The sequence below is a fragment of the Dendropsophus ebraccatus genome, chromosome 12, assembly GCF_027789765.1.
Source record: "Dendropsophus ebraccatus isolate aDenEbr1 chromosome 12, aDenEbr1.pat, whole genome shotgun sequence".
In the NCBI taxonomy this organism is placed as follows: Eukaryota; Metazoa; Chordata; class Amphibia; order Anura; family Hylidae; genus Dendropsophus; species Dendropsophus ebraccatus.
Genome location: NC_091465.1, coordinates 66,745,686 through 66,768,125, shown reverse-complemented (window position 1 = coordinate 66,768,125; position 22,440 = coordinate 66,745,686). Strand labels below are relative to the sequence as shown.

Genomic DNA, 22,440 nt, shown 5'->3' with positions numbered 1-22,440 from the left:
GCTTTTTCATTATAAAAATGCATTTTTCGGCTAATAAACCCAATTACAAAGTTTGTTAAAATCGCCTGGACTATTGATTTCTGGAAAAAAAATTTCACGACAGTGACACTTTAAGGACTGCTGCTGGGTGTGGAGGCGTTGTCAGCCCTTGTAAGTATGAGTGCACTAGTTTCCTGGCTGCCAGTATGCAGGGGGAGGTGCTGACCTTCAGCGCTATCACATGGACCAGTACCACAGCACTAGACATACCTACAGTTAATATACATATATTTGTGAAAGGTAGTGGTTTGGCAGCCACAAGGAGCATGAAGGTACTGGACATACCAACATTAGCATTGTACTCACCTCTCTCGATCCCACACCTCCCAGCCTGAACATCAGTCGCTTCAGCAGTTTCTCAATCAGTGGGCAGGTCCTGAAAAAAGGAAGAAACGGTGATCAATGGGAACCAGAAGACATCAGACCAGGAACTTCAGGGAACTGGGGAAGGTGAGTATGATCTCCAGCCACATAAAAATACATTACACGCCCAGACAACTTCCTTAAAGCGTAACTGTCATGTTTTTTTTTATTGCGGAAATCAGTATTATAAGAGATTTTAAGAAACTCTGTAATAGGTTTTATTAGCCAAAAAAGCCTCCTTCTGTACTCAAAAAGCAATCTCCCAGCCTCCCCCCCCCCCTCTCTGTGCATCTGTGCATTATCAGGCAAATCCGTCTTCATTACAGAGAAGCCAGTAAAGATGGGTTCTGCTTTCTTCATTATCTCCTATGAAGGGGAGAGGGGCTGAGGGAGATGAGGGAGCAGGAAGAGGTGACATGAAGGTCAGCTGTTTGTAGACACCTAAAAACGCTGGATTAAGGGGTCAGAAAGGTCAGTGCTTATCTATGAACTTACTGAGAGAAGATTGCAGGGTGTTGTGCTGTGCAGGACTGCTCCATGCTCATTCACTCCTCTCAGCCCCTCCCCTCTCCATAGAGCATAATGGACACAGAAATCCTGCTTCTTCTGCAGTGAGGGGGGCGCTAGAAAAACTGCTTTTTCAGTACAGAAGGAAACTCTTTTGGTTAATAAAACCTATTACAGAGTTTCTTAAAATCGCTTGTACTGTTGATATTTATTGTTTTCAGAAAAATGACCCTGAAATGACAGTTACGCTTTAACCCTTTAAGGACATGGCCCATTTTCGTTTTTACGTTTTCGGTTTTTCCTCCTTGTGTTTAAAAGGTCATAGCACTTGCATTTTTCCACCTAGAAACCCACATGACCCCTTATTTCTTGCGTCACTAATTGTACTTTGCAATTACAGGCTGAATTTTTGCATAAAGTACACTGCGAAACCAGAAAAAAATTCAAAGTGTGGTGAAATTGAAAAAAAAAACGCATTTCTTTTATTTGGGGGAAATGTGTTTTTACGCCATTCGCCCCTGGGGTAAAACTGACTTGTTATGCATGTTCCTCAAGTCGTTACGATTAAAACGATATATAACATGTATAACTTATATTGTATCTGATGGCCTGTAAAAAATTCAAACCGTTGTTAACCAATATACATTCCTTAAAATCGCTCCATTCCCAGGCTTATAGCGCTTTTATCCTTTGGTCTATGGGGCTGTGCGAGGTGTCATTTTTTGCGCCATGATGTGATCTTTCTATCGGTACCTTGATTGCGCATATACGACTTTTTGATCGCTTTATATTACATTTTTTCGGGATTTGATGCGACCAAAAATGCGCAATTTTGCACTTTGGGATTTTTTTGCGCTGACGCCGTTTACCGTACGAGATCAGGAATGTGATTAATTAATAGTTCGGGCGATTACGCACGCGGCGATACCAAACATGTTTATTTATTTATTTATTTGTTTACTTTTATTTAAAACCTGGGAAAAGGGGGGTGATTCAGACTTTTATTAGGGGAGGGGGATTTTTACTATTAACAACACGTTTTTTTTTTTTTTACACATATACTAGAAGCCCCCCTAGGGGACTTCTAGTATATACACTTGGATCTCTCATTGAGATCTCTGCAGCATAGATATGCTGCAGAGATCCATGTGATCGGCACTCGTTTGCTTTCGGCTGCTGCAGCCGGAAACAAACGAGTGCCGAGCCGAGGACGGCGCCATCTTGGACGCGTCCCCGGCCGGCATCAGTAACGGAGATCGCTCCTCCGGGACAAGGTCCCGGAGGAGCGATCTCCCCCACTAGACACCAGGGAAACGTTGCCTCCGGTAATCGGAGGCAGCTGTCAACTTTGACAGCTGCCTCCGATTAGCTAATTAGCGGGCACGGCGATCGGACCGTGCCCGCTAATAGCGGCGGTCCCGGGCTACACGCGGCACCCGGGATCGCGGCACTTCAAAGCGGGGCCGCCGCGCGGCCCCGCTTTGAAGTGCTAATGAGGACATAGGACGTACCGGTACGTCCTATGTCCTTAAGAGGTTAAGTTAGTGGTTTAAAGTGTCACTGTTGTTATAACTTTCAATAATCTAAATCAACAGTAGATGTGATATAAAGACAAAATTTTTTTGTTTTCATGTTGTAAAACAAAGCTGAACTTATACCAGAAATCCAGGTCCAGTCTCCTCCTGATGGCAGATTTTCTGACTTGTGCTGGTATAGAAAAAAAAAACAGACTAAACACAGGAATTCCGGCCAGTAAAGAGAGTAACGGCTCAATGTGTCCATCAATCACATGACTGCCTTCACTCTGTGAGCGCTCGAATGGCCTGGGGAACACAGGGCTTCCTGTTTTCTGACTGTTTCCTGTTTTTTGAGAAACAGGAAGTGCTGTGTTTTTCATAACTAGAAAAACTTTGCAAACTTTCTTTATATCACATCTACTGTTGATTTAGATTCTGAAAGTTATAACGGCAGGTACACTTTAAGTTAGTGGTTTAAGGTTTTGGCTTGTCTGTAAACACAGCAGGCTATAGCAGAAGATTCTGTGCCCCAAGTGGTAAGGAGGCCAGGCTGCAATCTGACTTTTATAGACCCATTGGGATAAAGCAAGGTCCCTGGTCCAAGGACCACTTAGAAACAGTTGTGCACAGAAATGAAAGTTTAGCATCTTTCCAATGGGACCCCCCTCCTTACAGTCAGGTAAGATTTCCCACCAAGCAGCAGCATCTACTGCCATTGGGGTCCAATTTTTCCATGCTAAAAGTGCTATCATGAACGGATGGGTTTTCACAAAGGACCTTCGGAGTATATGACAGTGCTGAGGAACCCTCACTGTGTGGTTTTAGCATTGTGGATATAGCATTTTATACCTTCACGGTACATTGAGCGTTGTATTCTTTTCCTTCCTATTGATTCTTAAGGTCACCATAAAACAGTTCTTGATAGGATGTTTCCAAATGTGCGCAGCTTTACCGTGCAGAACAATTGACTTTTAAACCCGATGCCACAATGTATCTGTATAACCGGCAGCAGGCCAGAATTCTATTCCTCCTGTATTTCTCTAAGGACTTTATGGTAATAAAACCATCTGAGGAGCTTACCGTCGTTCTATCAGGACACAAGCTCTGCTCTTAAAGCGACTCTGTACCCACAATCTGACCCCCCAAACCACTTGTAGCCTCGGATAGCTGCTTTTAATCTAAGATCTGTCCTGCGGTCCGTTCGGCAGGTGATGCAGTTATTGTCCTAAAAACAACTTTTATTCCGGCAGCGCTTTTTCTAACGGCCGGGGCTTACATTTGTATATGCATTAGGCTGGCACAACCTCTCTGTCCCTCCTCCCCACCCTCCTCATCATTAGGAATGCTCCAGGCAGATTGCTTCCTATTCCCCACCTGTGTGCATAATGAACATAGGCTGGATCGTTAATACACATGTGCAAAGCTCAAACAGCAGTAAATGTTCCTGGATCATTCCTAATGATGAGGAGGGTGGGGAGGAAGGTGCCAGCCTAATGCATATACAAATGTAAGCCCCGGCAGTTAGACACAGCGCTGTAGGATTAAAAGTTGTTTTTAGGACAATAACTGCATCCCCTGCCAAACAGACCCCAGGACAGATCTTGGATTAAAAGCAGCTATCCAAAGATACAAGTGGTTTGGGGGGGGACAGATTGTGGGTACAGAGTCGCTTTAAAGGGGTTGTCCAGGCTTAGAAAGACATGTCAGCTTTCTTACAGAAACAGCACATCTCCTGTCATCAGTTTGGGTGTGGGTTTTGCAGCTCAGTTTTATTAAAGTGAATGAAGCTAAATTGTAATACCACACACAACCTGAGCACAGGGGCGGCACTGTGTTTTTTGTTTTTTTTTTGTTTTGTTTTTGTTTTTCAAGAAAATATGTTTGTTTTTCCTAATCCTGGATAGCCCCTTTAAGATGGCATTTCCTTAAAGCTGTTGTACTCTTATGAAGATTCATGTATGATACCTTTTACATTGGTCAGCTCTGGTGTGATTCGGGGCATTTTACAATGCAAAAAAATGTCTGACCCGGTTTTTATTTAGTCAAGATTATCGTGCGTCATGTCAAGAAGAAAAAGATGTAAGGGGCCCTCATAATATATAGTAACATAGTAAATAAGGTTGAAAGAAGACAAGAGTCCATCAGGTTCAACCTAGGAGAATCCTACTGTGTTGATCCAGGAAGGTGAAAAACCCCTATGGGGCAGAAGACAACCGCCCCACCAAAGGGAGAAACTCCCCCCCCCCCCTACTGCAATGGCAACCAGAACAATCCCCGGATCAACGTATCACCAGAAATCTAATGCCCATAACTTGTAATATTATATTGTTCAAAAAAAGTATCAAGGCCTCCCTTGAACTTATTTAATGAATCGGCCATGACAACCTCATGTGGCAGAGAGTTCCACAGTCTTACCGCTCGTACAGTAAAGAACCCGCGTCGGTGCTGATGATGAAATCTTCTTTCCTCTAGACGTAGAGGATGCCCCCTTGTCATTGTTACAGACCTAGGAGTAAAAAGACCACTACAAAGATCTCTGTACTGTCCATTCATATATTTGTACATTGTGATCAGATCGCCCCTAAGACGTCTTTTTTCTAGCGTAAATAACCCCAAGCGTGATAACCTGTCTTGGTCCTGTAACCCACCCATTCCCTTAATGACCTTTGTTGCCCTCCTCTGCACCCGCTCCAGTTCACCTATGTCCTTCTTATATACCGGTGCCCAAAACTGTACACAGTATTCCATATGTGGTCTGACTAGTGATTTATAAAGAGGCAAAACTATGTTCTCATCTTTAGCATCTATACCTCTTTTGATGCATCCCATTATTTTATTAGCCTTGGCAGCTGCTGCCTGGCACTGATCACTAAAGTTGAGTTTACTGTCCACCAATACCCCCAGGTCCTTTTCGGAAGTAGTTTTACCCAGTGTTTTATTATTTAGCACATAACTGTACTTATTATTTCTATGGCCCAAATGCATAACCTTACATTTATCCACATTAAACTTCATTTGCCATTTCTCCGCCCAAGCCTCTAGCTTCTCCAAATCCCTCTGTAATATGATATTATCCTCCTCTGTACTGATTACTTTACCCAGTTTAGTATCATCTGCAAAAATGGAGATTCTACTCTGTAGCCCCTCTACAAGATCATTAATAAAAATATTAAAAAGAAGTGGACCCAACACTAACCCCTGTGGTACCCCACTAGTAACTCAAACCCAATCTGAATATTTTTCAATGACCACCCTCTGTTTTCTATCACACAACCAGTTACTTACCCATTTGCATACATTTTCCCCAAGTCCCAGCATCCTCATTTTGTAGACCAACCTTTCATGCGGCACAGTATCAAATGCCTTTGAAAAGTCCAGATACACAACATCCACAGCCTCCCCCAGGTCCAGTCTATAACTTACCTCTTCATAGAAGCCGATCAGATTAGTCTGACAGGACCGATCCCTCATAAATCCATGCTGGTGCTGCGTCATATATAAAGAGAGAGAAGATAAAACAGATCCAGAAATCAGATGTGGTAACATCTCTGATCCTGCAGACAATGGATCCATGCTGGGAGTAACTGAGATACTGAAGATATGCAGAAGTTGAGACCGGATCCAGTCTTGTCAACCTGAGGATGTCTTCAGATTTGGTAAAGACTGATTCTGCAAGTAGGGGGAACTCTTTGGAAAAGTTTTGAAAAGAGGTGGCCCATATTGGTCATAATAAACTAGATGAGATCTTCAGCTGGATCCACAAAGAAGAAGATGAGGTACGGAGTATCTGAAGATATCGCCAGGAGCAGGGGAGTAACTAGAAATGGATGGGCCCATAGCAAACTTTTGATTGGGGCCCCCACCCCCTCAATCGACCACTACGCCATCAACACACTCAGCTCTACACAGGTCCTGTACACCATATAAATAACAGTACAGTTATATTAAGCGACTCACAGGGGACATCTTCTCTGATCGGAGTTGTTTCCTTTTCCTTTTCTTCTTCATCCTTCCTGGGCCATTAGAACTTCTCCGAGCCACGAATCCACAGAATCTGCCAGAGAAACATATTAGGCTCATCACTCTGGCACCATCCTCATCTCTATACACACTGCACATCTTTATTAGCCCCTTTACACCCTTGTTTAGTGGATAGCCCTGACACTATGTGATCCCCTTATAGTATATGCCCCTCTGTGTATTCCCCCTTACTGATGCCACCCTTGTTGGCCCGTTATAAATTACCCCCCCCCCCCCGTGTTGTCCATCCCCCTTATAGATGGTCCCCCATGTTGTCCCCCTATAGATGCCCTCTCATTTGGTCCCCTTATAAATGCCCCCTTATGGTGCCCCCCTATAGATGGCCCCCTGTATTATCCCCCTATATAAGAAGAGAGAAGAAACCAATGTTACTATGGGAAATGTACAGAATAATAATCAGCAGATAATAATAATGTATATTTATATATAGGGAGGAGAATATGATGCACTGATGTCACCTCCTGATATATACGGCTATGACAAACACATCTCCTGTCTCCTATAATCACCTATAATCTATTCCCAATCCCATCCTGATATAAGGGGCTTGTGCTGGTCCATCTTACCTGATGTACATCAGTGCGGGTTTATGACCGATGACGATGGTCACAGTATAGCTGGCTGAGAGCCAGGCCACACACCAAGCAAACAAAATCAGGGGAATAAACCCCAATCCTCTGATCTCCATAATACATAGAGCACAGAGATAGCAGCTAACCGCTATGTGACAATCCACAGACTGACTGAGCTGCTGACAGCGGAATGTAAGCCCCAGCTATGACATCACAGCTCAGTGATGATGTCACAATAGAACCTTTTCTCCTCTGGCTGTGTATCTATGGTTACAGGTGAACCACAACTATTTTCATTGTTGTGTTCACCTTCACTCTTTCCATCTACAGAGACGTATGAGGATTTGTTATTTGTGGGACCAAAAGGACTTTCTAATGACAGCTTTCATTTTATTATAACATTTTCTACAAAACTAAAATAAAATTTTGTGTGGGGTGAAGCTGAAAAATCCCATATAAGTTATAGTAATACTAGCTGATCTGTATCCTGAGGGTCAGTATGATTCCAACAGTACACAATTTACAGCCATTTTGGTGGATTTTTACAACTTTTTGTTAAAAAATAAATATGCTTAAGCTTGTGTTCTTGCCGCTATAACCCTTTATATGGAGCTGTATGAAATCTCATTTTTTGCACCATGATAAGCAGTTTTTATTTTTATCATTCTAGATTAAATGTAATCATTTCTCTGATATATAATGGGGAAGATTTATCAAACATGGTGTAAAGTGAAACTGTCTCAGTTGCATCTAACAACCAATCAGATTCCAGCTTTCATTTTCCAAAGAGTTTGTGTGGAATGTAAGGTGGAATCTGATTGGTTGCTAGGGGCAACTGAGACAGTTTCACTTTACACCATGTTTGATAAATCTCCCCCAATGGGGGAGATGACTAAATTAAATCTAGAGGCAGCAGCATAGTAGATGTGGGGAGTAGTAGTAAACAACAGTATACTAGATGAGGGTAGTAATAGTGGATAGCAGTATAGTACATGAGGGAAGCAGTGGTAGCAGGGCACAGAGGCGGGAGAACTGGACATGGCCGGTATAACAAGTGATGATAGCTTTCTGGAGAAACTAACTGTGCCACTGACCCCCTTACTGAGCTGTGCCACTATGCCCTAATGTGTCATCGTGTCCTAATGAACAGTACAATTGTCCTTTAATGTACTGTGCAACCATGGCCAAATGACCTGTACTACGGTCCCAAATGATGTGCCACCATGCCCAAACGGTAGAGTGCTGATATTGATCAGCGGGGGGAGGGGGGCTGGTATCAGTGCTGAGGTCTGGGGGGGCTGGTATCAATGCTGAGGTCCGGGGGGGGGGGGGGGCTGGTATCAGTGCTGAGGTCTGGGGGGGGGCTGGTATCAGTGCTGAGGTCCGGGGGGGGGGGGGGGCTGGTATCAGTGCTGAGGTCTGGGGGGCTGGTATCAGTGCTGAGGTCTGGGGGGGCTGGTATCAGTGCTGAGGTCTGGGGGGGCTGGTATCAGTGCTGAGGACTGGGGATGGGGAGCTGGTATCAGTGCTGAGGTCTAGGGATGGGGAGCTGGTATCAGTGCTGAGGTCTAGGGATGGGGAGCTGGTATCAGTGCTGGGGTCTAGGGATGGGGAGCTGGTATCAGTGCTGAGGTCTGGGGGGCTGGTATCAGTGCTGAGGTCTGGGGGGGGGGGGCTGGTATCAGTGCTGAGGTCTGGGAGGGCTGGTATCAATGCTGAGGTCTGCTATCAGTGCTGAGGTCCGAGGGTGGAAGGGCTGGTATCAGTGCTGAGGTCCGAGGGTGGGAGGGCTGGTATCAGTGCTGAAGTCCGAGGGTGGGAGGGCTGGTATCAGTGCTGAGGTCCAAGGGTGGGAGGGTTGGTATCAGTGCTGAAGTCCGAGGGTGGAAGGAACAACTACCAACCCCAGCCCCCCCACACAACTACAGCCCCCACACAACTATAGCCCCACACACAACTACCACCCCCATTTGAGGTAGAGTAGAGTAGCATAGCAGTGCTGACTTGGTTGCATGCTGAGAAGAGTAGAGAGCGTTCAGAGTAGTGGAGAGGAGTAGGTCATGAAAGTCCCAACCCAATGTGGGACTGTGCTCTGCCGAAACTTTAGAAGAAGGAGAGGAATACTTAAGAAGAATACTTGAAAGAAGAATACTTGTGCCCGTGTTTCGACCTTTGTCACTATACCACCTTTTGCCCTGCAGTGTCAGGGTACCTGTCCTATCAGGGTGACACAAGCCCCAGTTTTGGTTACCTAAGTTGAGCTAAGTGTCCGAGCATGTCCCAGTGTCACCTGCGTTGCGAGATAGAGTACATAGGCTCTTGGCTGCTTTGCTCTATCCGGATCAGTTCCTCTGCTTGAGGATACTGTCCTGCACTGTGTTAAGATGTTCACGGCATGGGTTGGGGTAATCCCTTACTTGTCCTCTCTTTAGGTGTTTAGCACTGCATCTTGAGGATAAGTGTTGCTTTAAAGAAAGTCTCTGTGTTCTTCATACGTGTCTGTATACTACCACACTCCATACTAGACTACCCCGAACCCTAGGGGTGGTGTTGTGTAAGTAAAATTGCACAGAAGAGAGGAGAGCAGAGATAGGTAGGGAATGAACAGCATCTCTTATAGGCTGGTACAGATCAAGTGATACATAAACAGTAACCCTTAGATGACTACAGCTGTGCAACAGATATACATAACTACACATAGTGACAACTAGTGGCAAAACTTATATATGACTTCATTACCACTTTGCAATGCCCTGACCCCTAGGGGCCACTCCGCAGTATAGATGGTGCTAACAGGCAGGAATCGGGGCAGCTCTAGGATAATGTGGTCACGGTGTAGGCACGAGGGTGATACAGCTGGAAACCGGGCTCCTGACCATGCGGGAATACTGGGCATGCGATTCTTCGTTGTCCTTAGTCAGGGCACCAATTATCACACCAATGCCAAGGTTCAGAAACAACAGTAGTTGTATATTTATTGTAACGGTGGTAACTAGTAGCAACAGTCTCTCCGGATGCAACCGGGAATAAGGCAAACTTGAATAAAGCAGAGTAATGGGTGATGCTGCAATAGGCTGTGAGAGTAGCTTGCTGAATGATGGGAGTAGTAGTGAAATTGAAGTTGAGATGCTGGGTGGAATGAGACTTGAATGAAACACTTGCTGTTGATGATTAGAGAAGATGATGAGAGGAATGACTGAAGAATGACTGAAGATGAGAATCTTGAGACTTGAGACAGGAACACAGCCAGTGGACTGGAGCAGCAGAGCACACGCAGGCCTCTCTCTTAGCAGGGAGAGAGGACAAACACACAACCTATCCCCTATGGGGCAGGGAATAGACTGAGGTAGAACAGGAAGTCACATGGTAAACCCCAGCCAAAAGCTTGATGACCATTGGAGTTACCATGGAAGCAGGGCACAGTCACGTGACATCCAGCCATTGCATCATCACACCATTAGGCATATACAGAGAAATATACATGAGAAGTACCATACTTGAACACTAGGAGGCGACATAATACCATTGGGCACTGATACCTGAATATACATGCAATAAATTAATGAAATAGCAGACCTGAATACTGAGAAGGGTGACACAATACACGCAGTTTGCAGTGGACAGTAGCTTTCCAGAACAGAACTGGTTATAATAAAAGTGTGAGCATAAGAAGGGCTGTTCTGGGACACTGCAACTTCACTTTTCAGATACCAAGCTTTTGTGAGGGGTGTTCAAAGTAGAAACACCCGTGGTGGGACATCCCAGCTGCACTGCACATCTAACTTCTGTTTCTAGAAAGATGTGCAGTGCAGCTCTCTGCTGGAGCGCCCCCCAGTGTGCAAGCGCACAGGTCGGACACCCCAAAGGCCGGCCCTGACCTGCTCAAGATCACAGAATAGATATTCCAGAGGCCTATGTAGGAACAATTCTGGAGTGGCGCCACTTGCTGGAGCCGGCCAAGTTGATATCTCAACCACTGCTGAAGGCCAGTGCAAATGTACAGCCCATTGACTGGCAAGCTGGGCGGCCCACCGGCATTTGCCCCATCCGCTAGATTGCCAGTCTGTATCTGCCTATATTGTAATTGTAGTTAAAGGAGAAGTCTGAAGTAAATAAATATTTTCATGCAGGCAGGGACAGGGAGGAACATAATAAACAAGCTCTACTTACCTCTCACTGTGCCTCCGTAGCAAATTCTCACCACTTCTTCTGTACCTCCACCGGGCTCGGGAATCTCCTGCTCCAGCTACGTCACGACTCGGATAATGGATTGCCCACTTAGCCAATGAGTGACTGAGGTGGGGCACTACTGCAGTCACCGATTGGCTGAGTGGGCAATTCATCATCCTTGTGGTCCATTATAACAACAGGGGAAAATGAATTGTGGTGGGAATCCTGGAGCCTGTGACCCGATGCTTCGGGGGGAAAGGGGAGAGGTAAGTAATGCCTCTATTATGGTCTCTCCTGCCCCTGCCTGCTGCAAATTATTATTTTCTCTGGATTTCTCCTTTAATGGATCAAGAAACTATAGAAGTTGAGAATGTTCTCTGATAAGATGGAGTAACCCTCAGACTCTCTCCTGTACTGGTCATAGATCACAATGATCTAAGTTTAGTTCATTAGCACTACGAGGGGTCCTCGCGTAGCAGCCATGATATAAACGCCTATGGAGCTGGCCTTATATAGGAATGTATTAGCATTACCAATGGTTTTACAGTGGTTTCTTTCTCGAGTTTTTTTTGATCATCCAGTAATTTGGAATCTAAACCCATTAACTGAACTATTTTTACTCGACACATTCTCAATGACTATTACAACAGATTCTTAGGCACCTCTCACTTTTATAATAGGAGGGCGGCCATTAGCTGTCGGTTCTGAATCATTAAGTAAACTGAATCTTAAAAAACCCGTCCATTATCTTTCCACATCCGGCAGTTTAACAGCTCCACATCTCCCCACAGTGCTAGCTGAACCTGGGTCTGTGTATGTCAGGGAGATGCGACTAATGCAAATTTAATGATGCATCAATTTCCTTCCTGTCACCAAACTGCAGGTAGCAGATCTCATTGCCCTATTAGAGAGATCTATCAAGCAGCAGAAGCGCCCCCGGTTCTGTTTAGATGAGCCGCTGTTTGCACGGATTTCTGCACCGCTTGCATTAATGAATTATTTGTGGTTGGAGAGAGAGAGGTTTGCTAAAGCAAAGGGAGTTAATGACCATAAACTGCAACAGTTTAGCAGTATGTACTCCTCTAATCACGGCTTCACCGAGAACAAATTAAGACTCGTTCTTCCCGGCGTTCAGAGGAATCGAAAGGAAAGCAAAAATGTGCATATCTAATGGCTAATAAAATGACTGCAAACATTTAAAGGGCAATTACGCTAAAACAGAAGAAGCTTATGGTTATTAGATTACCTGACCTGCAGGAGGATGAGAAGAACTAAGTAGTGTCCCCCGCATACAACATTCTAATCAATGGGATGTGTAATAGTGAGCATTAATTATTTGGGAGGTATCAAGTCATAGTAGTATTGCCACACTTTAAAGGGGCTTTTATGCAGTCAACGTGGTTTCAACCATCTTCCCTCCATGGTATTGCCTATGTGATTCCTAAGGTGTTTGCAAATCCCTTTAGTTACCAAAAATGACTCCTTACCCCAGAAAAACAAAACTAGTGTTGACCACTGGGTGTCGCACTTTTCTGCAATCTATTGTTCGCTGCTTGTTGTTGGGGGAAATCCATCTCTAATAATAGACAAACCAGGACTAAACACAGGAAGTGGAGATGGGGAGTAGCTGCAGTTCTATGTGCACTGTCTCTCAAAGGTAAATCAAGGCTTCCTTTTAATCTTAGCAGCAGCAGCAGGTCAGTGCTTTGTGTAACCACTTTCATCCTGGGATCTTTTCTGCTGACATAGCACCTTGCAAAGCCAGTGCATCAGTAACCTCTTCTTCCCCCCACATTTATTCTAAAGCAGTGTACTGTAAATCATTAATTAACTTGCACTACTCATACCACAGAGGTGTGTATGACAGGCTGAGAGGTTGCACTGCTCTTTTCATATGGTGCTGGAACTAGCATGTAGCATTCAGCAACATTCCAGAACACCAATGCAGTTACTGAATTTGCCTACCCAGCCACCCACCTCCATCCCTCCATTGCAGATACTGGAACATCCTAAAGTTCCAACCACAGCCCACTAAGAAGCCCATTCTTCTGTACACTAAAGCAACCACTGTCTCTGTCTCCTGTCTAAAGGGGACATAGCTGGCTACAGGGGCATATCTTACTGTAGGGGGTATATCTGACTATGTACAAGGAGCATACCTTGCTACAGGGGGCATATCTGGCTATCTACAGGAATATACATGGCTATAGGTGTGCAGTGTCCCAGCACAGGTGTGCAACTAAGTTCTCTATGCACCTAGGCAAAGCAACTCTCTAACAGTGGAATAAAGGAGAGGTGTAGTGTTTGTTATTCCCACTAGGTGTCACTACTGTATTACTTGTATGTCGTATGCTATGCACAGCGGAAGGAAGCATTGGGTTAATTGATTTATGTCACATGTGGTTTTCTATACTGTTACAGATACAGGTCTTCTTTCCCTCTTTTTCTGCCCTATCAGTTCTCTTCTTTCTTTGTACCACACAGCCCCACCAATTATCAGTAGGTTTAGGTTGCCCCTATAAAAGAGGTTAGTTCCTGGTGGGAGGAGTTCTCTAGTTGGTTCTGTTAGAGAGAGCAATGCAAGATCACAGTTCCTGCTGCAGAACAGTCAGGGCCTGGCCTAGGCCAGAACCCTTAGGAGTTCTTGGTCTCTAGTCAGAAGTGTTGGAGCGGGAGCAAGACACAGTGTGAAAGTTTTCTTCTATGCTGTTCACCACTGCTAGCATGCAGTGCTAGACCCCTCAGGAGGTAGGACGTCCTCTGAGGATCACCACACCGGGGATACTCTCTACATGAAACAGGGCAGTATATACCTAAGGCTATGAACTTTCCCCAATAGGACAAAGCTGCAATTTAAGCCTACGTATCCTACTGTAATGCACGGCTTTTCTGGGAAACCCTGCAAAGTCTGCTCAACCCAGCACAGGGACCTGGGACCTCATACTACCCTAGCAGGACGGGTACCCCTACACTACAGGGCATCAGAGGGATCTATGAGTATGAATATTTTCCCTTCTCCTTTACTACATTATCACGGCAGAGTACACAGTTACATTCGACAGGGAAGAAGCTCCTCTACTTCACTTTCCTCTTGTCTACAAACTACTACTACTACCTCTTGCCTGCACATAAAGTTGCCAAAGTATTATTGTACTATTGAAACCTCGGCAGAAGTGCTGGGGGTGGGTTCCAACACCAGTCCAGGCTATCGTGACAAGTGCCCAAGTAACCCTACACCCACAGTGCTGCTTCAACACTGCACAAGCTACGCCGGCATATGGCTGCTCGCCTTCCGCAGGTGACATATCTGCCTACCGGGGCCATGATAGCAGCTATCTTCAGAGAGCATATGTGGCTACAGGAGGCATACAGTACCGCATTATATAGGGCATATCTACCTGCAGAGGACATACCTTGCTACAGGGACATATCTGGCTACAGAGGGAGAATGTTATTGGCTGCATGGGAGGGGGCATATTACTGGCTAAAGGGGCCATAATACTGGCTATCTACAGGGGACCTATCAGGATACAGAGGATATATCTGGCTACAGGGGGGCATATTACTCATTGCAGGGGTAGAGGCATATAATTGGCCACATGGGAGGGGGTATTGCTGGCTACAGGGGGCATAGTAATGGATGCAGGGAAGAATATTGCTGGCTACAGGTTGGCATATTACTGGCTGACTCTAGTGTTGCAGGTCAGTCCCATTCATGAAAATAATGCTAAGCTGCAATACCAGAAATAACCCATAGGGGCGCTGTTTCTTGGAAGGGGGAAGGTTGATTTTAATTAAATTGTCAGCACTATGTGAGACAGACTGTAAGATCACAGAACAAGGTCCTTATGGCAACATCCTGTCTGTATCTCACTCCCGAGTAATTACAGTCTCCTGCTCTCAATCATTTTAACCATGTGTTCCCTGTAATTGCTCTCTATATAAAAGCCCTTAGGGGAAAATGAATGTTCGGATGATACTGGTTCTTATTCATCACGCAGCCTCCCATTCCCTCTGACAGCCAAGGAGTTAACACTGCAGTCTCCTCATTGATCCGCTCCATAATGTACAGAACATAGGAACCTTGGCAGGTTGCTAAGTGAACGTTCAAACCTGACAGCGTCTATTGATTGGGCCCTTAATGTATTTTATAGGATTTGGAGTTAATACCAGGAGTATAGAGTCTTCCCAGGCGTCAGTCACTTCTTCACGTCATATTGAGGCCGTTTTTCTTTCTACAGACGTTGTAATCAGATCACAGAATAACATTATTAACCTAAATTTCTATGTAATCCATTTACCGTGTCCTCCTCTATTAATAATGGAAATGACATGTAATGGTGCACTAGCCGCAGTCATTGGACAGGTAATGAAGCGTATCGTATATAGTCACATTATATAAGCAATTGTAGCTTTATAATGCAGGAATACTCAATAGTCCCCATGATCACACTCTATATCCATCAGCAGGCCAAGGACACGGCTAAGGAAGGGTAGACGAGGCATGTGTAGGTGCCAAGAGGGCAACAATAAACCATTCTCCTTAATCCGGGCATTTAGACACAGGGCTAAGGAAGAAGAGCAAATCTTTGCTCTGGGTAAAGGGGTAATGTTTTCTCTTGAGAAGGTAATTTTTCTTCTAATGAGATTTCTAGCTTGGCCTCAACTCCCAGTCATGTTCTCAGATTTTTGCAGGGAATTTTAACTTGCTATTCTATAGTTTTGGCTTATGGGATGCAGATTTAGGCTATGTTCCCACTACGCACTAACAACGGACGTTTTTTAGTGAACATTCATTGTTTAACGCTAAACCAGCGTCACTTACAACAACAGGAATTAATGATCATGGTTTAACATTAAAGAACACCAGTTCACTAGAGAACGGCCGTTGTTAGTACGTGGTGAGAACATAGCCGTAGGGTGGCTTCATACACCGTTTTTTGTGGCAAGTTCTAGGCCCCGCCTCAATGACACCCCGCCGTGCCGATGAAATAAAAATTATTTTCACCCCAGATACCGACCCAAGAGATAGGCGGTACAGATTCTTTTTAACATGTTTTTGTTTTTTGCATCAATTCTGATTTGGGGTTTGTGTGAAACTTCCCTTTTTATAACAGGGCGTATAAGGAATTGGCCAAACTTGAATGGTATGTGAGTTCAGGTCAGTAACCTGTGGTTGGACCAACATTTTTGTCTGTATTACAGGTGCAAATCATAAACGTGCATTGACCTGCTAATGACAAAGGAGTTTTTATTGGCGTTTTTTCAAGATTTTAAGGCAGTGTGAAGCCAGCCTAATCCACTTAGGTGAACCTGGCATTAGCAAATCTACATATGTCTACATAGGAAGGTTCGTGCATTGACGTTAATAAAAGGAAATAATAAGGATTTAATATACCAGTTCAGAAGTGTTAATTGTTTTCACATCAGCGACTTCTCACCTCCCTCGTCTAGGTACAATGTGGAAACCACAGGAACATTCATTGGAAAGCAATACAATTATCACTTGTGCAGAAGGTGATAATATTGCGTCAAATAGAAAAGATGAGCCTTATAAATGACAAAGTGCTGCAAAGCAAATCACACGAGGCACAGCCAATCTACAGACAGGGGGTAAGTATAATACAGGTTTTATTGGCATACACCACGGATCTGGATAATTGACATTGTGCCGAGTTACCGCTAATATTTACAATCCGAGTAAATAACAAAAAAAAAAAAAAAGAAAGAAAACGGCTGATCTGGCAGAGGATATATGAAGGATATATAGACTGGGTACAGCAGAGGGCACAAAGACACTGGCTAGAAAAAGTTACACAGTCAATAGTAATAAAGCTGCTGCTTAAATGCTATGGACACCTTTAAAAGGGTTGTTTAGGCTTAGAAAAACATGGCTGCTTTCTTTTAGAAACAGCACCTCTCCTCTGTCCTCAGTTTGGGCGTGGATTTTGCAGCTCAGTTCCGTTAAAGGGAATCGAGCTGAATTGTAATACCACACACAACCTTAGGACAGGGGTGGCGCTGTTTTTGCAAGAAAGTAGTAGAGCTTTTTTCTAATCCTGGGTGGACTCTTTTCTTTTCTTTGTATGTATTTTAATCCAAAAAGCCTTCTTTCCATATTTCTTGTTGTAGGGGCTGTCCACTGTGCTTCATTCCATCAGAGCAGCAATCTGGTCTCCAGCTCTTATCTCCCCTGTCCTGAACAATCTTCCAAGCTTATTTATGAACAGATCAAAGTTCAACATATATAAGCTTAGAAAATTATTTGCGACAGGAGACTAGAGGGCTAGAGACCAGACTGCTTCACTGGTCTAGATAAAACCAACCACATTTGGAGGTGAATTTGGACGCCATCACTTACCGCTAAGGTTAATCACTTATGGGCTGACTTACCTAAACGATGACATATCCCATGTGTACAATGATAACAGCAAAGACTATGATGCATTTGATGGTGAGCATGCACATGTTTTTTTTTATAGATAAGGAATGGGCCCTTAGATCCATCTCCTCCATTGTGCCCAAAGAACTCCAATTCAATGCTGGGAAAGTGTTCACATAGTTTAAGGAGAGCCAACCACATCTGTACCCCCTTTAATTAATCTCAATGTATAAAGCTGATAGCTCATTGGTTGCTATATAGGATGTAACCATTTTACCAATCCTAATGGTTGCCCAAAGCCAATGAACAACAAACCCCATTGATCAATGAAATTAACCAATGGCATTACCCAGTATATAATCCTATAACCTCCTAATGCAGGAAAAATTTATGTTATATATAATGCCATATGGGAATGAAACCTAACCACCTAATCACAGCATCCAAATGCCATTTAATACGCTCTATACCCCACATCATACCGTGCCTGCAGATGTTTGGTTAGTATAAAAGAAGATATGTTGCGGTTTGGTTAGGTCACGTAGGCCTGGGTCCATGCTGGGATGTAGAGCTGTGACGTAAATTGGCACTTTATAAATATAGAATGATGAAATACAAGGAAAGTCCATATGTAAGAATTCACTTTTACCCCCAATGACCCCATTAGAGATGGTGCCAGCTACATGGCACTGACCCACTGATTTTAGTCCTTAAATCGAGCATCTCGTAGATATATACTGGTAGATAAAAAAAAGAGCAAAAATACCCACTGCAAACCCTTCTAAACACTTGCGTCCTTCTCTGCCGTCAGCTGAGCCTAGTCACGGGGCTCTGGTGTTTATCACCGCAGCATGAAGCTATTTCTATATTTAAGACTGAAAGCATTGTGCTATTTCTACATAACCTTGCTAAGATGCCGGGTGGCGATGCCGTGCAGATCATTGTGGGCATTTTTTTTCAAACCACATCGGATCCGCATATCTGAGGTGGGGGGGGGGGGGGGGGGAAGGGGTCCATTTAATGGCTTTGGTGCTTTAAAGAAAAGGAGAAGACAAGCCCTTTATCCTCTTCTTAAGAGTTCTGAAGCTCTATGTACATATTGGAGCCGCATTATAAAAGCCGGTATGATGTGCTTATTGTTATAGGGGTAAGAAGAGAGCCGCACAAAGTCCAGAACTTCAGTCAGAGTTCAGGGTAGGAGGAAGAACAGTCACTGGCCCTTGCCGAGAGAGAAGGTGCTGAATCCAGCCTTGCAGTTCCAGGTAAGCATGAAGATAGTCCTCCATCCCGTTGGTTGGATACGGGCAGTCATACCAGCACATGGAAGAACAGTATTGGGCTCATCTTTAAGACTCCTTCACAATATCTGGTATTATTCATAATACTTTTCCGCCTTGAGAACTTGGCAGTACATCAACATGGAGAAGATCAAACCGAATACCTGCAAAGAAAGGAGGAAGAACTGAGTTTATTCCCATGGCCATTCTATGAACTCAGTCCCAAACAGTCCTAGGAGGAGTCACTCACCTGCACAATAAGGATACAGATGCCGAAGATCCCAACGGAAGAAATGTTACTCCCGACCCATCGCTTTACCTTCTCATAGCAGGGCTGAAAGGTGAAGAAATGCGTCAACATCAAAGACTGAAATGCGATTCAAACATTCACTTTTGATCAGTTCAGCTGAATAGCTAATATATGCTATACTAGTTCACCTGCCATATAACAAGACACCAGTATTATAAATGGCACCTGGTAGTTGAGGGTATCTGTTACAGATTTTACAATGGCATGGAATGGGCCAACCTGGAGCAGGCTTGCAAGAAGAACTTCTTCTCTCTAGTTAAAGTGCAACCAGCACAACTGCATGGATGCCGCTCAATGGGAAGAGGTCAAAGCGATGCGTAAAAGGCAAGATGATTTGTGGTACAGTTATATACACCCTTCACAAAAGTCCTTACTTATTGTACTTGTGTGGTGATGAAAGTAGTACTAAAGTTTTGCCACTAGATGTCACTGTGCTATATATGTGTATTTGGAAGCTGCACAGCTGAAGGATGTAAAGGGTTATTGATTCTTTATTTGTCACCTGAATCTGCAGACCAGTAGGAATCTGTTTTTCTTCTCAACTATAATCGCTCCATGTAAACAAAGCAAACAATCAAGCGACGAGCGAGAAATCATTCATTGTGATCTTTCAACATGTTCTCAAATCAACGTTGGTCGCTCGCTAAAAAATTTGTAGATCACTTCGTGTAAACAGTCTTCCAAAGATTCACCCTATGTGTGAGATGGGCTTAAGCGATCGCAATAACGATTTTTCCAACGATTTTTCTCCGTCTAAATGCTAATCGTTATAAAAACCAAATCATTGCTTCAAAATCGTTAAACGATCAATTGGGCCAATTATCGCTCCGTGTAAAAGTAGCCTAAGAGTGAGCAATAATGTTCTCTGTCACTGACAGCAAGCAGAGATCTTGAAAACAGTGACATAAAGTATAGTAGAATGTTAAGCTGGAATACAGCCTACTTCTTGTTTTTTACATGTGTAATGGAAATCCCCTGTGAAGCAGAAAACAAGATGTGAGTGATGCAAGTCATGCTGCATTCTGCAGTGACAACTGTTGCGGGGACATCGTGACTGTTTTTAAAGACTGTTAAACTCAAATACGCAAAGTCGGGTGGTGGCGTTGGGGGAGGGGGAGCATTGTTATCGACATGAGACAAGCATAGCGTGGGAGAGTAAGAACCGGGTGTAATCAGCTGCAGCCGGCAGACACTTTATGGAACAGACGTGGGCAGCAGACAATGGCAGGGCGGGCGAGATGGACTGCTCAAACCATCCCTTCCTTCTAAATCCAGATTTAACCATGTCCCCGAGCTCTGACACAATGTGCAACGGTTCAGCCCCACCCCGGTTTAATATATGCGAGCCGTATACTGTACATGCACAGCTAGATCCAAACCATCTCATTTTGTAGGGGCGGCGCATAAAGATAAATGAGTTGGCATAAATAAGCCGCCATATTGTACATAGCTTCATATTATCCGGCACAAGCTTGCAGACAGCCCGCGCAAGGCTTTGGCAGCGCAATTTTACTACAGATTGTACAGTAAATACTGGAATAGAGGACAATGCAGGATTGTCAGTCTGGATGACATTGTAAATGGAGCAAGTCTTCTCAATTTAGAATTTTTGTTTTTTGTTTTTTTTTGGGGGGGGGGGGTGTTTGATGTAAATATATATATATATATATATATATATATATATATATATATACCGTATATGTGTGTACAAAAGGGTCTCTTTATGACAATTGAATGTCCACACTGAGAAACCTGACTGTATGAGGACCACAGATCCCAGCTGACGATGCTACTTCTGCCTGCACCACCTATAGGCCCCTGGGTTGGCATATAACACCCCATTTAGTCACCCAAGAAATTTATCTTCCGGTGGAAAAAATTCCAAGATCACCGAGTCCCAGGTAAGTAAAGGATTGAAGGAAAAGAAAGAGCGGAGTTGGAAATTGCTCATCTTTTAATGTGCGTTCTGTCACTTCAGCTACAAAGCTTCATGTGCCGCAGTCAGGAGATATTTCAGGTATAATATACAAGACTGGCTTCAATGCACTGATACCTACACACAGCCTGCAGATACTTCCAGACAGTTCTAGTCACTATGTCGGTAATGATGACAGCTCTTACAAAACAAAATATCTGCCAGTTCGCATAGACCATGGGCGTCCATCACTACATATAGCAATGCTTTCCAAGAAAAGGCTCATATACCTACTGAATACTACCATCAGAATAGGGGCATATAGAAGTCTAAGGGGGGAAAGAAAAAGAAATGTGCCTGCTATTGGTTTCCTAAAATGAACACTGAGGTCAGGGCCCATATTGTGTCAACCTGGAACCCTTTATATATTTTCCTGTTATAAATGGGAACATTCCTATAGTTAAAGGGGTTCTCACTCACTCAGATTTTTTTTCTTTCAAATCAACTGGTGTCAGAAAGTTATATAGATCTGTAATTTACTTCTATTAAATAAGTCTTCCAGTACTTATCAGCTGCTGTCTGTGCTGCAGGAAGTGATGCATTGTTTTCAGTCTGACACAGTGCTCTCTGCTGCCACCTATGTCCGTGACAGGAACTGTCCAGAGCAACAGAATTTTCTATGGGGATTTGTTACTCTGGACAGTTCCTGACATGGACAGAGGTGGCAGCAGAGAGCAATGTGTCAGACTGAAAAGAATGCATCATTTCCTGCAGGACATACAGCAGCTGATAAGTACTAAAAGTTTTGATAATTCACTTGAGACACTAATTGATTTGAAAGACAAAACATTTTGCTGCAGTTTCTCTTTAACTTTTTTCTTCACACTACAGGCTGCTGTCTGTGGCAGGCTTATATATGTACATGCACTCTACACCATAGGTGTGTGTATTACATTATAAATCAATTGAAAACATTATTATTATTATTATTGTTATTATTATTATTTAGCTTTTAACATTTGAATGTAAGGCCACACCCTAATTCCTTGGGGGAAGGCTCAAAACAAAGGAACGCCCCTTATGCAAATAAACACAAATCCTATACACCTATGCGACTCAATTTTCTGGGAATTCAGGTGGGACGTTTATGCTTATGTAAAGCACCTAGGCCCCAATGCAAAATTGTTTAAAAGAGCCTCTTGTAAATACTGGTGTCCCCTTCCCTATGGCCTATTGACTTTTAGGGGGTTACGGTCTCCAGGCCTCCTGTTGTCAATGGTTAAAAATGCATCAAAAAGTAAAAGAGTGGAAAGCTGTAAAAGCCAATTGGACAGAAAAGTGAAAGAA

General features: G+C 43.8%; 1 protein-coding gene across 2 annotated transcripts in view; it reads right to left on the bottom strand.

Moving 5' to 3' along the window:
- Nucleotides 1-18,589: 18,589 nt before the first annotated feature.
- Nucleotides 18,590-22,440, bottom strand: part of LOC138769997 (tetraspanin-4-like) — a 72,442-nt gene continuing 68,591 nt past the window's right edge. For both annotated transcript variants that reach the window (XM_069948806.1, XM_069948805.1), the window contains 2 exons: nucleotides 19,119-19,202; nucleotides 18,590-19,032 (listed from right to left, as the gene is read on the bottom strand). In XM_069948806.1, the coding sequence (XP_069804907.1) occupies nucleotides 18,964-19,032; nucleotides 19,119-19,202 (153 nt within the window). In that variant the 3' untranslated portion in view covers nucleotides 18,590-18,963. The remainder of the gene's footprint in view (nucleotides 19,033-19,118; nucleotides 19,203-22,440) is intronic.